The 18300-nt window shown below is 39.8% G+C and overlaps 1 protein-coding gene across 1 annotated transcript in view; it reads right to left on the bottom strand.

The window, feature by feature from the left end:
- Window positions 1–13105, bottom strand: part of LOC149262668 (protein Iojap-related, mitochondrial-like) — a 152411-nt gene extending 139306 nt beyond the window's left edge. Inside the window, exons 1-3 of the mRNA XM_089425037.1 lie at window positions 12462–13105; window positions 11831–11918; window positions 11487–11584 (exon numbers count right to left, since the gene is read on the bottom strand). Of these exons, the coding sequence (XP_089281163.1) occupies window positions 11487–11584; window positions 11831–11918; window positions 12462–12980 (705 nt within the window). The 5' untranslated portion in view covers window positions 12981–13105. The remainder of the gene's footprint in view (window positions 1–11486; window positions 11585–11830; window positions 11919–12461) is intronic.
- Window positions 13106–18300: the final 5195 nt, after the last annotated feature.

Here is an 18300-nt window from a genome sequence, read left to right as displayed (position 1 = left end):
ACACTCCTCAGCAGAATGGTGTGACTGAAAGGAAGAATCGTACTATTGTAGAAGTTGTTTGTGCCATGCTTCATGATCAAGGGCTTCTGAAGTTCCTATAGGCTGAAGCTTCAAATATCGCCGTGTATGTTCAAAACTGATGCCCTCATCAAGCATTGGACTCCAAGACTCCCGAAGAAATGTTCACTGGTAAGAAACCTGATGCCTCTCATTTTAGAATTTTTGGAATTCTCGTATATTTTCATGTGTTGAAAGAGAAAAGAAGAAAATTGGGTGCATCAGGGTAGAAAGGAATCTTTGTGGGCTATAGTGAAAATTCTAAGGGTTATAGAATTTATGTGGTTGGTCAAAGGGAAGTTGAGATAAGTCATGATGTCACCTTTGACGAAGATATGGCCCTCAGCAAGATCAACAACCTTCCTATCCCAAGGAAGGACAAAGAAGCTGACACCGAAAACAAGGTGAAAAAGAAGATGAAACGATGCCGAATGTTGATGAACCTATGGATCCTATTGATCCTCCTCCTCCTGAGCCCTCCTCCTCCTCCAAGAGGAGACCCTCATGGCTTAGGGAGACTCTCGAAGATGCCGAGAGACATATTGCACCAAGGGGGACTTTCCGTGAAAGCAAGAAGCCAAACAGGTATCAAGGATACTTGACCGTCATGAGCACTATCATTCAAAATGAGCCTTCATCATTCGAAGAAGCCGTGAAGCAACAAGTATGGAAGGATGCTATGAATGAAGAGTACGAGTCAATTATGAAGAATGATGTCTGGGATGTGGTTCCTAGACCCCAGGACAAATTAGTTGTCACCTCTAAGTGGCTCTACAAAATCAAACATGGAGTTGATGGAAGTGCAGAAAAGTTCAAGGCTCGCTTTGCTGCTCGAGGCTTCTCTCAAAAGGAAAGTGTAGACTACGATGAGATATTTGCACATGTTGTTCGATACAGCACCATCCGCTCGATCATAGCCCTTGCTGCCTCGCAAGGATGGAACCTACATTAGATGGATGTCAAGACCGCTTTCTTGCATGGTTCGATCAAAGAGAAAGTCTATGTGGAACAACCCGAGGGGTTTGCGGTTCATGACAGGGAATCTCATGTATGCAGGTTGAGGAAAGCTCTCCATGGCTTGAAGCAAGCACACCGGGCTTGGTATGAGAGGATTGATAGCTATCTGATGAAGTTGAGATTCACTAGACGTGAAGTCGATCCGAACCTTTACTTTAAGGTTGAAAATGATAAACCTCTCATACTAGTACTTTATGTGGACAACCTCTTTCTGACAGGTGCAGACCTTCTCATTCACAAATGTAAGAGGGAGTTGGCTTTTGAATTTGAGATGAAGGAGCTAGGACTGATACACTACTTCCTAGGGTTGGAGGTCTAGCAAAAGCTAGGAGAAATTTTCCGATCTCAAGGAAAATATGTTGTGAAGATATTGGAAAGATTTGGGATGGTAGACTGCAAGCTTGTGACTACCCCGATGGAGCTTAACTTTAAGCAGTTATGTGGTAGTGTTGCTGGACCTGAATTGAGAAATGCTTCTAAGTATCGTCAACTCATAGGAGCACTGATGTTCTTGGTGAACTCCCATCCGAACATATGTTTTGCAATTAACACGTTGAGCCAATATATGGTTGAGCCTCATCATATACATTGGATTGGTGCCAAGAATCTTCTGAGATATCTTCAGGGCATAATCACTCATGGACTGAAGTCTGAGATACACTACCGGAGATGTGGGGCTGCATGGTTATTCTAATGTTGATTGGGCCGGCAATGTGGTGGATTGCAAGAGCACTTCTGGGTGTTGTTTTTCTTTGGGTTCTGCTTCAATATCCTGGATGAGCAGGAAGCAGAAATCGGTTGCCTTGAGCATCACTGAGACCGACTACATAGCTACTAGTATGGCCTCCTGTGAAGCTGTCTGGTTGAGGAAGCTATTCAGTGAGTTGTTTGGACATGTGCTGGATACCACCGTGATCCTCTGCGACAACCATAGGAGGATCCGATTATCAAAGAATCTCGTATTTCGTGATCGCTCCAAGCACATAGATATCAGGTACCACTTTATCCGAGATATGGCACAACAAGGAGCAATAAGGCTCCATCACATTGGGACTGATGAGCAGGTCGTCGATATTCTGACAAAGCCCCTGGGGAAGGTCAAGTTCTTAGCCTTCCGAGAACGACTTGAAGTCATGGAGAAACCCTCTTCTGAGGGTCCTGTATGATATGGACATTGAGCTCTAGGAGCTCCGGGGAGCTTGGGGTCCTTCTTGGAGAGATGAGCAACCATAGGGTGAGTGGTTCAGCCTTCCCCTAGTAGTTTGTTGTGTACAGGGTGGGTGGTTCAACCTTCCCCTGTGATACCCCGTGGCGACATGTAGGCAGGGTGAGTGGTTCATCCTTCTCCTACTGAGACATCCTACCCATGCAGTCTGGGACTCATGGGAAGTACCTCTCATCTAGCCAATGAGTAGGGAAATGGAGATAGGGACCATAGTACTACCGATGGACGCATCGTGTACTACCGTACTCCCTATGCTAGGATGTTCGATATTGATCTAGGATCAATTAGAACTGACTTCAGGTCAGTGAGAGTGGTATGAGACACTCTCTTTTGATTGGAACTGACTTCGGGTCAATAAGAGTGGTACGAGACACTCTCTTTTATCTGGGATTGACTTAGGGTCAATAGAGAATGGTATTATACATTCTCGATCACTTCTTCTTCTTCATAGTTCAGCAGAGCAGAGCAGTGCATTAATGGCAGAGATAGTACCGACTGGCAGATGGATTAGCAGATGGAGTTCTCCCTAGTTGAGAGGGAGTGCTAAAATTGGCAACTAGGGCCAAACTCCACATGGGTCATCTTATTTATGACAGCTAATATTTTTCTTGGATTCCTCTCTCTGAGAGGTGTAGGATTGATCTAAAGATCATCTGATTCCGACATGTAAAAATGAAGATATGAATTTATTTATATTATGGACAAATTGTCAAGGTCGGCCAGCAAGCAAAACAGACATTCAAACCCCCAACTCATCCTCAATGTTGCATATAAAAGGAGGAGACCTCAAGTCATTTTATCATCATCTCATCTTCACACATCTCTCTCCTCACTTGATTGGGTACGCAAATCTGGGCAGCAATCTCTCACATGTGCGAAGGAAGAAGGATAATTTTATGTTTGACCGTGTTGACCGAATTTCAGAGGTTGTATCTTGGGCTGCGTTGACCAGCGTTGACCTCATTTTGACTGTGGATTTGGTGAGGTATCTTCTCCTTAGAAGGCCGCAAATATGAGCACTGAAATCGAGGTGCTCTGACCTCTCATTTGATCAATGTTGATTGCCCTGGGGTTGGCCGCCGTTTGACTTTCGTCGACCAACTTTTCACTAGACTTTTTCGGACTGTTTTGGGCTGATTGGGCTCGTTGTTGGAGGCCGAAGTTGACTGGGTTTGACCGAGCTATTTAAACGAAGAATTCTGCCTTGTTTGACCAGCGTTGACTTTTCTGGTTAGGGCTTCTTGCTGCTGTCATAAATTATCAGATTTGTAATTTGTACTATCTTTCTCTCTACTAAACTATTGAAGAATATAAGAAGAATTGATCAAGGGTTTCCCCACACTGGGGTTTGTCCCTGGATGGTGCCACATCTTGTGCCCTCTTGTCTTGGCTTGTCTTCTACTGTTTATGTTTATGTTCTATCTGCATTTTACTATCATGCTAATGTGATTGCTAAACTGGATATTGATATTGGGCTAATAAAAAAATTGAAGTAAATTGCTCTTAAGCATAGAACATACCATTGTTACCTAAAATTAACATAGTGTGACAGATGAAAGGAGCACAACAGGAGGATGTTTCAATGTTGGATCTTCCATGGTTTCATGGATGAGTAGTTTTGAAGCTGAGTATGTTGCTACAAGTCAGGTCTGTCGGGAAGCAATTTGGCTCAGAATGTTGTTGTCAGACTTGTTTTAAGGACCGCTCAGCGCTACATGTATATAGTGTGATAATCAAAGTTGCATAAGGTTGACTGAAGAGTCGATGTTTCATGCTAGGACAAAGCATATAATAACAAGTACAACTACATCAAAAGATTGGTACAAGATAGGGTCGTGGAGCTGCGCTATCTACCTACAGATGAACAGGTAGTTGACATATTGACTAAAGCGTTACCAAACGAGAAGCTTGAGTACCTAAGAGGTAAGCTTGGTTTGGTGGATATCTCTTCCCTGGTTGAGAGGGAGTGATATCAGATAGTTCTTCTCTTTATGGGTCAGGCACTAGACTAGGACTAACAGCCGTAAGTCTTAGTGAAGGCCATAAAGAAAGAATGGAGTCCGTAGGATTGGATAAGCATCTAGATTAAAACTTTTTATGGATAGGAGAATCCATAAAAAAGAAGTTGGTGACCAACGCTCTTTGAGGATGAGGTATGGCATCCAAGATAAGAGTAGTCGAAGAGGACCAATATTCTTTCAGGATCTAGTTTTTGGGAATCCAAAATAAGAATAGTCCTAAAATGACATGCCTTGTAGACATCCGGATGGGGTATGTACCTTGTGAGATAGTGTGGCAGCTCACATAAAGCCTCCCAGCATTATGCTCATAATTAAAGATGAGCTTGTCCAGTTAAGGCCTTCAGGGACAATGTTGGTTGTGAAATAAAGATACTTGACAAAAGATGGCTTATGAATCCGACTCTTATGAGAATGCTGCAAGATTGAGATTCCTTGTACCAAGAATACCTCCATAGTTAAGAGGGAGTGCTGAAAATTATAACTAGGTTTGGTCTTCATTATAATGTAATTGTAATCATGACATTGTATATTCCTTATAAAGAAAGAAAAAGAAAGAAATAGAAATTATATTTTATTTTTGGATTATGAGTTTCATACTCAAAGTTGAGTCAAAAGCATGTTCTTCATGCTTTTAAGTCTTCTAGGTTTTCTTACGATAAAGAATAATATTGGTCATGTGTCATAGTCCCATTTGGACTCATTATAATGGAGAAAAATATTTATTTTATCATGAAAAAGCCATGGATAAGCCCAAGACCAAGTCAGCTCAAGAGCAAGGACAAGTCGGCCTAAGGGAGGGCTATTCGACCCTCAAGAAAGGCTATAAATAGAAGGGAGCTCGACCTCATTTGGACACAACACAAGCTAGTTCGATCTGCAAGAGCAAAGAAGAAAAAGAGTAGCTAGAGGATGAAGAAGAAGAGCAGGAGTCGAAGTTTGTCAAGGATCATCTTTCTCTCTATCTCGCTAGGGTTTTTATAGCTACCAGCTACAAGAGGACGAAATTCTGGGCAGTTGCTGGGGGCCGTAGTTCCGTTGCCGGGGCCGAAGTTGCAATAGCTGGGTTGCAATATCGAAGTTCTAGAAACTGTTTTGAAGCAGAACTTGTTGGGGGCTGACTTGGATCTTGGAGGGTTTGTTGGCTTGGGTCCAGTGTTGCAGGAAGCGCCCCCCCCCCGGATCCTAGGCCGGAATCGCGTCCCGTACGGAAGCGTTCCGGAAGCGTCAAAGGAAGCGCGATTCCGTTTTTTCCGAAGCGCGATTCCGCAATTTTGGAGCGATTCCTGGTTTTTGGGAAGCGTTGCCCCCGAAGCGCGCTTTGGAGGGTGCTTCGGGCCCGGAAGCGCACGCTTCACGAGCGCTTCGGAGCGCTTCCGGAAAAATCCGCGCAGGCAAGGAATGACACTTCAATTTTTTTTAATTTTTTTTAAAAGTTAACTTAACTTGCAATGAGGGGGTGGGTTAGGGTGAGTTTAGGTGAGGAATGAAAAGCATAAAGCTCCCATTCATTCCTCATTTTCTCACTTTGAGTTTATGAGAGTTGGAGAAGAGAAGAGAGGAGAGGAGAAGAGAAGAGAGGAAAGGAGAGGAGAAGAGAAGAGAGGAAAGGAGAGGAGAAGAGAGGAGAGCTTGGAGGAGTGAAGAAGGAGGAGCTAGGAGAAGGAGGAGGAGCTTGGAGCAAGAGCTTGGAGGACTTCATCTACAAGAGCTAAAGAGGTAAGTTCAAACCCCAAACTCCCTTGTTTTTTTGAAAAAAAAATTGTATTTTTCTCCTCCCTCTCCTACTCTTTCCCATTGTTTCTACTTGCTCCTTTATTTACAGGTTGTCCACCACCTATATCCATATTCCAAGATGGTGTTCTTTTGGCTTCTATGTATCATTCCACTCTTGGTTTTAATGATGGCAAGGGTGAGGAATAGAAGGGAAGAGGAAGGGGATGAACTTGGTCCTAATAGTAGTGACCCAATGTATGATGAGGAGGAAGGGTTTGAAGAGGAAGGGGATGAACTTGAAGGGGACACTGAAGCACAAGATGGGAAAGGTACATCAACACCCTTGTGGAACTATGTGACCAAACTTGATGGGGGAAAGGGTGGTGGATCTTACAAATTTGTGTGCCCTCATGGTTGTCATGGAGGAAAACCATATTGTGGTTCATATACCCGTCTGAGGAGGCATCTTTGTGGGGTGCTGGACAGTGATGAAAAAAAGGGTTCTGTGGGGGTACAAATTTGCCCAAACATTTCAACTGAAGAAAGAAGAAAATACATCCAAATAGAGATGGCTGCACAACAAAAAAACAAGAAACAAAAAACTCATTCTGAATCAAGTGCAACCTCTAAATTTGGTAGTTGCCCATCTCCTCATGGTACTTCTGCAACCTCTGGAGGTAGAAGAACAATAGGGGATTTCCTTAATGTTGCTGGGAGGGATGATGTGGATGGAAAGATAGTCCGTTTTCTTTGTGCTTGCGGTGTACCATTCAATGTGCTTCGCTCTCCCTATTGGCATGACATGGTAAAGGCCATCAATGAAGCCCCAAAAGGATACAAGGCCCCCAACTATGAGAAAGCTAGAACAGTGTTATTAGAAAGAGAAAAAGCTAAGGTTCAAAGAGCTTTGACACGTTTTACACATGAGTGGGTGGATTCTGGGGTATCCATTGTATCAGATGGGTGGACAAATATTAGAAACCAACATTTGATAAATGTTCTTGGTGTTTCTTCTAGTGGTGCAGTATTTATTGCATGTCATGACTCCTCCTCCATCATTGCAACTGCACAAAACATTGCAGATCTCCTATTGAAATCAATCAAAGATGTTGGTCCGAATAATGTGGTTCAAGTGATCACAGATAATGCAGCAAATTGTAAGGCAGCAGGAAAAATTATTAAGCGTACTCATCCACACATCTTTTGGTCTGGGTGCCTGGTTCACACATTGAACCTTTTGATGCATGATATTGTGAAACACAAAGATTGTGGGTGGATTGCTGAGGTTTACAGGAAAGGGAAGCAGCTCATTAAATTCATCACAGGGCATACAAGGGTAAACTACTTCTATGGCACTTACTCCAAGTTGCAATTGCTTAAAATTGCAAAGACAAGATTTGCTAGTTATTACCTCACCTTTAGGCGGCTAGTGAGGGTGAGACAAGCTTTAACTAATCTGGTGTGTGCTGAAACATGGGATGAAATTAACACTGACACAGATGGTGCTAATGCAGTCAAGGACACTGTTCTTGACAGTTACTTTTGGTCACAGGGTAAATATGTTTTGCAATTCACCAAACCAATTTATTACATGATCAAGTTTGCAGATTCAGATCGACCAGTAATTGGGGAGGTGTATGAGCAAATGGATAGCATGTTGGGGCAGATTAAAGACATTGTTGAGCCTAGAGATACCACCTTGTACAATTATATTCGTGTAGAGGTGCAAAACCGATGGGAAATGCTAAATATTCCATTGCATGCATTAGCATATGTTTTGACACCTAAATACTATCATCCATCATGGCTTTCAACACCAGCACCTGGGGGGGGAAGCAGGAAAAAACCACACCAAGATAGAGAGGTTCACGAAAAATATATGGCTGCATTGAGTAAATTAATCCCTGATGAGGAGGAGGCTGCATTGGTACGGAGACAGGTGAGCAACTATACGCTCAACACTGGTCCATTTGGGAGCATGCATGCAATTCAAGATCGAGAGACTTTTTCTGCTCTTGAGTGGTGGAACATGCATGGAGGGGGTACTCCACTTCTACAGAGTTTGGCATTGCGGGTGCTATCACAGGTGGTAAACACTTCTTCTGCAGAGAGGTGTTGGAGCTCTTATTCTTTCATCCACAGTGTTAAAAGGAACACGTTGAATTTAGACCGGGCAGAGAGCTTGGTTTATGTTCATTACAACTTGCGATTGTTGTCCCATTACTGTGAAGATGCAAAGTCTAATAAAGACTTGTTGATTTGGGACAAGAATCCAGAGGAGCCCAATTTGGAGGATGGAGTGTTGCGACTAGAGCAATTAGAGGATGCTCTTATCCAGGTATGTCCATTGTGGTATGAATTTTCCAATTTTCCCTTATAAAGCATTTCTCTAATTCATGTTTTTAATTTTTTTGTTAACTAGTGTTTTTTTTTTTTGCATGAATTTTTTGAGCGATTCTAGGATGATGATGACCGTGTTGATATGCCACCACCCCCACCCCCATCTGGTCCCTTGGTTCCTAGGTTCCATGGTTCAACACCAACAGCAGGGGGTTCTTCTTCATCAGTTTCAGTGCCACGACTTACACAGGGACCATCTTCTTCATTGCCACCACGTGGAGGCCCGCCATCACGTTCTATTCGTGGTGGAAGGAGGAGAGATTAGTAGATATATTCACAATCTACTACTTTTTGTCATAGATTACTCATTAGACTTGTAGACTTGTGAATTTGAATTTTGAACCTTTTTGGCTTGGCGGTGACCAAGTGACATATTTTGTAAACATTATTATTTGAATTTTGGACATGACAAATGTTGACAGTTGCTCACTTGCTAGATAAATCATAATATGCTCTATGTTTTATGTTTTATAATATGCTTAAATGTTTTATGTTTTATAATATGCTTAAAAATTTGATGTATGTTTGTAATAGCTAGAATATAGATGATTGTTGTACATACTAGTAACTACAATGGAATCATGGATGCCATATCTATCTTGATTTATGCAAAAATATGCATGTTTTCATGTCTTCTACAATTAATTTGGTATTTGGGATGTTTGTTTTGAGTATAAATGCAAAAAAATATAAAAAATATATATATATATATATAGCAGACGCTTCCGCGGACGCTTCGCTTCCTAGATTTTTGGAAAATGACGCTTCCGCTTCGCTCCCGCTTCGTGCAACATTGCTTGGGTCTTTGGGTCTTGGAAGTCTCTTTTGTAAGCAGATTCCAAAAAAGAAAAGAAGCATTTTCCGGGTTTTTGCCCCGGTGTGGAGCCTATATCTTGCGTACTCTGTCTCTTTGTGATCTTCCTGTTTTTGGTAATTGCTCGATGAACATAATAAAAGAAGTAATAGAAGAACATCTAACATCACAAGTAATTATCAAGCTAAGGAAAATAAGTGAAAAATATCAAGTCTCCATATTTTCCAACACTTGGGTGGGTAACAAGTACCATCATCGAAAAGAGGGGAGGTGCCTGGCAGGTTTCATTGGCATACATATTTCATGGACCAAAAAAAAAACTCAAAGCTAGATTGGTTGTTAACTGGTTAAAGGATATTCTCAAGTAGAAGGTGTTGATTATGACATGTTTGTTCCTATTGCAAAGTTAACCACAATTTGCTTGTTGATTTCTTTAGACACCAGTCATAGTTGAAACCTACATCAGATGGATGTTAAATCAGCATTTCTTGATGGTGATTTGAAAGAAGAAATATATCTTGAGCAGCCCGCAGGTTTTACTGAGAATGGTGAAGAACATCTTGTTTGCAGATTAAAAAAAGAACATCTTGTTTTCAAAGTTGCTTACTAATGAAATTAAAAGTAGTTAATCTAAACAGTTTGAGATGAAAGATCTAGGTTCTTTACATTATTGTCTGGGAATAAAAATATGGAGAAATGAAGAGGCTACAGTGATTACTCAAACAAAAATTGCAAGAGAACTGTTGACTAAGTTAAATATGAATAATTGCAAATCTGTATCCACTCCCTTAGAACAGAATGTAAAATTTGGTATCAATGATGGAAAGACTGGAGCCAGTTGAATTTTATACAGTGAATTCATTGGAAACTTAAATTATTTAACAGCATCTAGACCTGACATATCTTATGCAGTTGGTGTACTTCACCAACTTATACTAAACCGATGAAAGAACAATGAAGAGCAGCAAAGAGAGCACTATGCTACATCGAAGAGACATTGAATTTTGGTATTAATTATAAGAACATTTCCGATGTTGTGTGTTGACAGGTTATTCTGAATCACATTGGGCAGGTGAATGCCATGATAGAAGATCATTACAAGCCATTTCATCAATGTGGGCTCAGCTGTCATCTCATGGAGCAGCAAAAAGCAACCAACAGTTGCTTTGTCATCCACAGAAGCTGAGTACAAGGTTTTGTGAGATGCCACCTCTAAAGCTAGTTGGTTAAGGAGATTTCTAAGGGATGTCCGAGAAAGCAAATTATTTGTACTATCCTGAACTGTAAAAATCAAAGCTCAATTAAAATTGCATACAATCAGTGTTTCGCGCTAGAACAAAACATATTGGAATCCTGTATCATTTTGTGAGAGATGAAATTCTGTCAAAGGAGATTGAAAGTGTCTACAGTGAATCAAGTAAAAATCTGGCTGGTGTATTTACAGAATCTTTGGAAAAATAAAATTCAAGTTACTAGAAGCTGGTGAGATGTCCTTGAAAATAAGTTCTTAATTAACAGGGACTGTTAGAATTGATAAAGAATAGTTACTTTACTTATAGACCTTTGTTTGAGTTGTTGAGAGATTACAGGTTTGCTCTGTAGATTATGAAAAGAATATGTATGTATTTAGAAATTTCTCCACCTCTGTGTATTCTATAAATAAGACATTTGGCCATGGAATAAACAAAGCCTACGGCAGCTTTCTTCTCCTCTGTTTTGTATGCTCTCTGCCCTTTTTTGTGCTCTATTTTATATATTCTGTTTACAGGCCAAAGTAACAACAATTCAATTCATCAAAGATAAATCATGACAACAGAAGGGTGAAAAGCAGCACATCATCATTCCAGCTAACCTTTTTAAATATTTTCATAAAAGCTACCAGTTTCCGAGTAAAACCAAGCCGAAGTAACAGCAATCCAATTCATCAAAGATAAAATCACGACAAGAGAAGGGGAAAAGTAGCATATCATCATTCCAGCTAACCTTTTTAAATCTTTTCAGAACAAACTTAAAAGCCACCAGTCCGAGTAAAACCAAAAGAATATAAGACAGAACTTTGATCGACAAAATAGGGTTGTTTTGTCATTCTTTAAATAAACTCTTGAAGTCAGATGTGCCTAGACTGAAAACTGCCCCTTGCACACATGAATACTGTAAAAAAATTGTATGAAGTTTTAGTGTTGCAATTTTCACACTAAATCTGATGTGGTGAGCAAAAATTGTGTCTTGTAAACTTCACCTGATTTGAACCCTTTGATAGCCTTTCCTTTGTCCAGAGACTCTCCAAATCATAGTATGCACGAGCATTCTCATCAAGCGCATGAACTATAATGCTACCTGTCAATACAGAAGAACATAAGTAACACAGATATGGAATTTCTAAGAATAAGAGAAACCATATGAAGCTTAAGTAGAATACAAGAATAAAAAGAAAGTCATGGGCCCTGGTTCGTGGTGGGAGTATAGTCTGTTATTGCTATAAGGTTCGCAACACAAGGATTGACCTCAGGAACACCAATTTGCAAATGTCACCTCCTAATTACTAAACCTAACTGATCTAGACAATCAATGAATGAAGCTAACCTGTATCGATGACCAACCATTTTCCTCCCTCACGGCCTTCGATGCCAGGTAAAATCATCCTATCAGCGCCTTTCTGTTTTTGCTTCACCTGAGGGATCAATGAAAACGAACTGTTTCGTATTACTAAGAATGCTATTGATGTGGGCAAATTGATCAATGCTATTAACAGCCAATGTCCTCGGATAGATAGTCAAGGATGCTTTTCCATAATATAATCTATAATGCAACAGGACAGTTTTTCCAAACCCAAGGTTAAGGAATAGCCTGGAGTCCTGGACATGTGTTTTAAAAAAAGGTATTGCCATTGCCTGTCAAAAACAGAACTAGAAACTTTTTAAACATGGATGAGGATCCCTAGTTAAAAGACCAAGCCAGGGACTTTGGCAACGTACCCGCTATGATTATAATAGTTTAATAGACTTGCTACGACATAGTAACGCCGGGGGTTAGAACTCGAGTAAACTTATAAGCTTAAGAAGCCCGCTAATTCTTTGTATGTTATGGTGTTATTGGGATTGGAATTGACACTACTTTTTGGCCAATGCTGCCATCTAAACTTTAGAGCGCATAAATTTTAGCTTCGTGAATCTAGTATAAGTTGAAGTTGTGCGAAAGGGGTAAATAATGTGACCTTGTAAAGTAGGGCTTGTGCAATATTTCGAACATGCCAGTTTGATCTGCCAGTGGCAAACACCATGTAATCGGTCCATTCACATTGTTTGTGAACATTAATTTTCTTAACATCTTCTGCCCTCACGTCCGTCAGCACCTTTTCCACTTCCTCTATCGTCAGCAGTTTAATATAATTCAACCTTTGATGCTCGGTTGCCTCCGCCTCCTCCTCAGGAATTTCATCTTCAAAGTCATATCCGTATTCTGTCTGCTCAGCGTTGAGCGTGGAAGAAGCTTCTTCCGCAGTGGTGCGTTTTACATTTTCAGCACAAAACCTAGATGCCTGTATTTTACTCCAAGGAGACAATCCTAACGCGGGAGCGGGAGAGGGTGCTGAAGAGGCACTTGGGACGTTATCTTGATGGCCAAATAATCTGACTACAAATGGAATTCGGGAATATGAACGCTCACATTTTTGCATCGCTCGAGTAATTGGGGCTGAAGCTGCCTGGACGACGAGTCGAGTGAAAAACCCCATGCCGCCCGTAATTCTTGATCATTCTGCAATCAGTTCATGATGAAAGCAATGGCTTTTGTCTCTATTTCATATTTTCTGTTTTTTCCAATTAAGTGTGTCATAAAACCATTAAGTTGTCTTTCAGCTACAATTTCATACATGGTCGCATTTGACAACACGGTTGCAAACATTTTATGGAAAGTTTTGTAATGTGTGAATCTACAATAATCTTGGGTTGATGTTTTATGATGTCATGTCGTGGATGTTAAGGGTGATCTTTGGGTATATGTGTGCATCAATTTTGTTGGAAGTTGGGTAAAAAATTGTTTACTTGGTTAAAATATTTCACTATTTTAAATAATTAGTTTTGTATTTGTGAATTTATGATAATGTTGGGTTGATGTTTTATGATGTCATGTTGTCGATGTTAAGGGTTATCTTTAGGGTATATTTGTGCAACAATTTTATTGGAAATTTGGTAAAAAATTGTTTATTTAGTTAAAAAAATATTTTAAATAATTCAATACCCACAATTTTTTTGAGTTAACTAAATTTTGAATAAAAAAAAACTAAAACACGAAAATAGTTAGGTAACATTTTTAAAAATAGATTTATTTAAAAAAAATTATAATGATTTAGGTTTTTTAAAATAAGTAAATTTTTAAAATTTTATTAATTAAGTGGAATTATAACTTTCAACAAAATACTTATTAAATTTGGGGAATCTAGGGGAATTTTTTGCACTTCATGATCCATATGGAAACCAATTAGTCCACTTTGCATAGGACTTGAGCAATGTCCCAAATAATCTATTGGAATCTCTTGCATAATGACAGGGCCTCTCCATTGCTATAGAAGAAGGCTTAAAAGGCACCTTCTAACGAAATTAGGCTCAATTCCCTCATCAAAAGAATTAAGATCCTTTTGATAAAGCCCTCTTTTTCCACACCAAATGTGAACTCAATGAAGAAGTCGATCATTAGGCTAAGGTGGTCTCAACAATAGAACAAGGTGTATAGTTTAAGAATGGGACCATAAAATATCACATGGTCCACTAATGAATTCAATTGTCAGTCTTCCTTCCCTGACACGCGTCAATTGATGCTTAGCCTAAGGAATTTGTTGGACCTCTATAGAACCAAAAAAGGTGATGTAGATTCCCCTTACTATCTAGTTGCTTTAGCCTTGTTTGTGCATGGGTAATTAGAGTGGTGGTTTGGGCTCCCACAAGATATCTTGAGCTATGGATTCATCCATATTTGCATGATTTCATGTAGTGGAAGTGACTCTCAAGGTCTCATCAGGGTCTTTATTAATGTGTGCATCTATCAAAGGGGTAAAAACTTCATCTACACACAAGCCTCAGGGTATTGAGCTTACCTTTAGGCTCATTTTGTGTTGTAGCTATTTAGTTTGGTCCCCCACGCAAATTCTCAATATCTATTTAACCAAGTAGCCTTTGGATTTTTGGTTTATGTTTGTTGTTTGCACCTAAGGAATGCCAAATTGTTGTAAGTTTTGAAAATTCTTAAGAGATGCGCCAAGAAAAGGGGCATTACACAAAGTGAAGGAAAGACTCTACACAGGGATGTAGAGGTGTTGCATAAACACATAATGCAAAGGAAACCACACACCTAAGTTGGATAGAGTGTGCAAGTGTACCAGGAAGCCTAAAGACTTGTAATGAATTGTAAATCAAGTATTGGCTTTGTAATCGACCTATGGGTAGGTTAGCGTGATCCACAGGGAGGACACTATGATGTAAGAAGAGAGAGATAGGAGAGTTATATCAATTTGTAGGACATTCTTTTATCATTGTGGAGTTATCCCAATTTCGTAGAGCTCTCATGTATTGTAATGGGGGTTGAACCTATTGGGAGTCTGTCATGTAAATATCTCAATTTTGAGAGGAATTAATGAAAAAATTGTTTAATTTTGACTTTGATGAGTCTTATGTGTCACATTAAATGCATTCTTTAGCTTGATACCATAATCTTTAATGGGCCTTTAAAGAAACCTAATATGAATGTTTAAATGTGATTGTAATTCTTCCATGTTTGAATGTCTCATCTTGTACATAAGATCTTGATTAAAAGGTTCTTGCAGTTCCTATAAGTGTCTCGTGTGAGACTTCCAGTCTTTGGGGATTGAAAGTGCCAATGATTATGGGGTATTTATTGGCCAAGGAGCTCGAATCCTAGCTTTGAACCTCATGCCAACAATTGGTTCCATTGTCAGGACCCAAAATATCGTGATCCATGCTAAAGGATGAGGTTATGAGGTTGTACTCATAAATGGAGGACATACATGACTAGATTTTAGAGAAAGAAGAGGAACTTGCTCAACAAGATAATAGAAATTTAAGGATTGGCATTGAAAAATGAAAGAAAAGTTGTATTTTACACTAATGTTCACGATATTTTCTTTACATCATTCGTTTTTCTACTTGAAGAGTGGATAGAGCAACATGCGGGCATTAATCTATCATGAAAGGTTCAAGAATCAATGATTTGGAGTTTAGAAATAGTTAACAAGCTAAATATTATCGATAACAAGTGGAACAAAGCCATTAACTTTTTGTTAGAGCGAGCTAAAGAAGATTATGTAGTCGAATTTTCAGTGGAATGTAGTGAATCTCTTAGCAATGTAGAAATAAAATTTGACATCGGTCCCTAAGAAGGTTACTAGCTCAAACCCCATTATGGAGAAGGGCTTGATGAGAATAGAGCCCAATTGTGTGGACAAGTAAAACCCCATGCAGAGGGTTGGCTGGGAGGATGTGGAGAGGGGTGGGGCAAGGGAGGATGAAGAGAAGGGAGAAAATATGAGATAAGACCAAAAAGAACCCAAAAGTATGGATCCTCAGGAGCAAAGCTAGAGGATGGAAGAGAGAGTTGTGAGAAGAAATGAGATCACGGAATTGGTTAAGCAAGAAAGGCAAAAGAAAGGAGGGAAAGACATAATAAATATGAGGGATGAAGATCAAAGAGCAAGAGGTAGAATTGTGAGAGCATCATGAGAAGGGAACATTGGGAGCATAACACAAGAATGGAGCATTGGCGAGATGGCATAAGAAGGCAGCACAAAGAGAGAGGAAAGGTCATCGAAGAGACGTGGCACAAAGGACAATACTATAGGAGAGGTTGATGCATATAGTAGGGATGGATCTATAGGTGAAGATGTGGAATCCCAATGGAAACTAAGAGATTTTACGAAGTCAAACAAGTATGAACAGGAGGATTGCAATGACAAGGGGATAATTAGTGAAGGAGAAGATAACTTGCAAGGTGAAGAGATCATGGCGATAGTAGGAAGGTTCATGTGGTTAAGTTTGGAAGGCTCTTTTAGATTCATCGACATAAGACATCAAATAGGAAGGAGTAACCCCCTCTTGGAACCACTCCCCAAGTGCATTTTAGCATATGAGAGTTCAAAGCAACTAAAAATAAATATTGTAGTAGGTGAAAGTTTCAACCAACCAAAAGTTAGGAGTTTTGAGCAAAAAGGAGAGAGTTTAGGGAGAATGAAAGTTAAGATTCCAGTAAAAGCAAATAGTTCAAGGAAGTTGGGGATAAGAAGAAACTTCAAGATTCCACTAGATAGGCAACATATACTAAGTGTACAACAAATAATTGGATCACAATTGGAATTGCGACGAGGTACGACGAAGTGGTAGTGGATGGCGGAGAGTTTTAAGGTAATATTTCATTTTTAGTCTAGAGACATTTCGGTAGATGGAGCATTATAGAAAATGAAGGAAAAAATATTTGCACCTAAGCTGAGCAACGTGCCAAAGGAGATACTTCTCTGCTCATTGCATAAGCACTGTCAGAATACAAGGGAACTAGTAGAATATTACAATGTTACAACGGAAGTTCAAGATGATGAGGACCTAAGGAATCTACAAATCCCAGAGTTTAAAGGAGAACATATGGTGGTGGGACCACAACAAGATTCTACTACACCTGACTATGGAAAACCTATCTGAACCTGTAAGGTGAACATTGGTACAAAGGAGAATCAGAAGATCACAATAATTGGGATGAGGAGACTATCAATCAAATTTATAGTTTGTTGCATGAGTATCAAGACTTATTCCCTAAAACTTTCTTTGAGATGAAGCGCATAGCTAGCGATTTGGGAGAAATGAAGATTTTGTTGAAACCTTATGTGAAACCAAGGAAGTAGAGGCCATATACGTTGAATCCCATTTACAAGTAGAAGGTCAAGGAGGAGCTCGACAGAATGATGGAAGTGAGTATAATTGAACCTGTCGAGGAGTCTGAATGGATCAACCTTATGGTAATTCAGAATAAAAATACCAGTAATATTTAGAGCTACATGGACCAAAGGAAGCTGAATGGTGCCTCTATTCACGACCAGATCCCTACTTTGTTTACTGACAAAGTTTTAGAGAATGTTGGTGGCTAGGAGGCCTATTCTTTCACAGATGGCTTTTCAGTCTATCATCAAATTAAGATCGCTAAGGAAGACTACCATAAGACCTCATTTACTATTGAATGGGGATCCTTTCAGTATAAAGTCGTGCCTTTTGGGCTGAAGAATGCTCCAATAATGTTTTCAAGAGTAGTTGTCACAACATTCAAGGATTTCATCCACAAGTTTTTAGAAGTTTATATGGACATTTGGATTATCTTCAGCTTCCTAAATAAACATGTTGAGGTGCTCAGATTGATGTTGGACAGGTGCAGACAGCTTCAAATATACCTGAGCTTAAAGAAGTGCATTTTATGATCATTATTTGGGATATTACCTGGTCATATTGTATATAAGCATGGGCTATTGGTGGATCTCGCAAAGATCGCAGTAATAATAGACCTACCCCCTCCTACATTAGTTAGAAATTTGCGCGGTACATGGTACACACAAGGTATTATAGGTGGTTCATGAGGAGATATGCACAAATTACAACGTCATTGGAGAAGTTGCTCGAGAAGGATGCAAAGTTTTAGTGGATTGAGGAATGCCAGAAGGTGTTGGATACATTGAAGGAGAAGTTGGTTATTGCACCCATCTTTGTGTTCCCTAAATAGAGTATGGATTTTCATGTCCATGTAGATGCCTCATCCATTGCATTGTGGGTGGTATTGGAATAGTCAGGGGAAGGAGAGAAATCATTTGATAGCCTTTGCCAGCAAAAATTTGTTTATGATAGATCAAAACTACACCACAACAAAAAGGGAATGACTCGTGATAGTCTATGCTCTGCAAAAGTATAGGCACCATTTGTTGGGGTCGCACTTCAAATTATATATAAACCACTTTGCACTATGATAACTAGTCAAAAAGCCAATGTTGGTGGGGGGGGGGGGATATGAAA

The sequence above is a fragment of the Pinus tabuliformis genome, chromosome 6, assembly GCF_031772625.1.
Source record: "Pinus tabuliformis cultivar Carrire ecotype Pingquan chromosome 6, CPIR1, whole genome shotgun sequence".
NCBI lineage: Eukaryota > Viridiplantae > Streptophyta > Pinopsida > Pinales > Pinaceae > Pinus > Pinus tabuliformis.
This window is presented reverse-complemented; position numbering and strand designations above follow the sequence as displayed.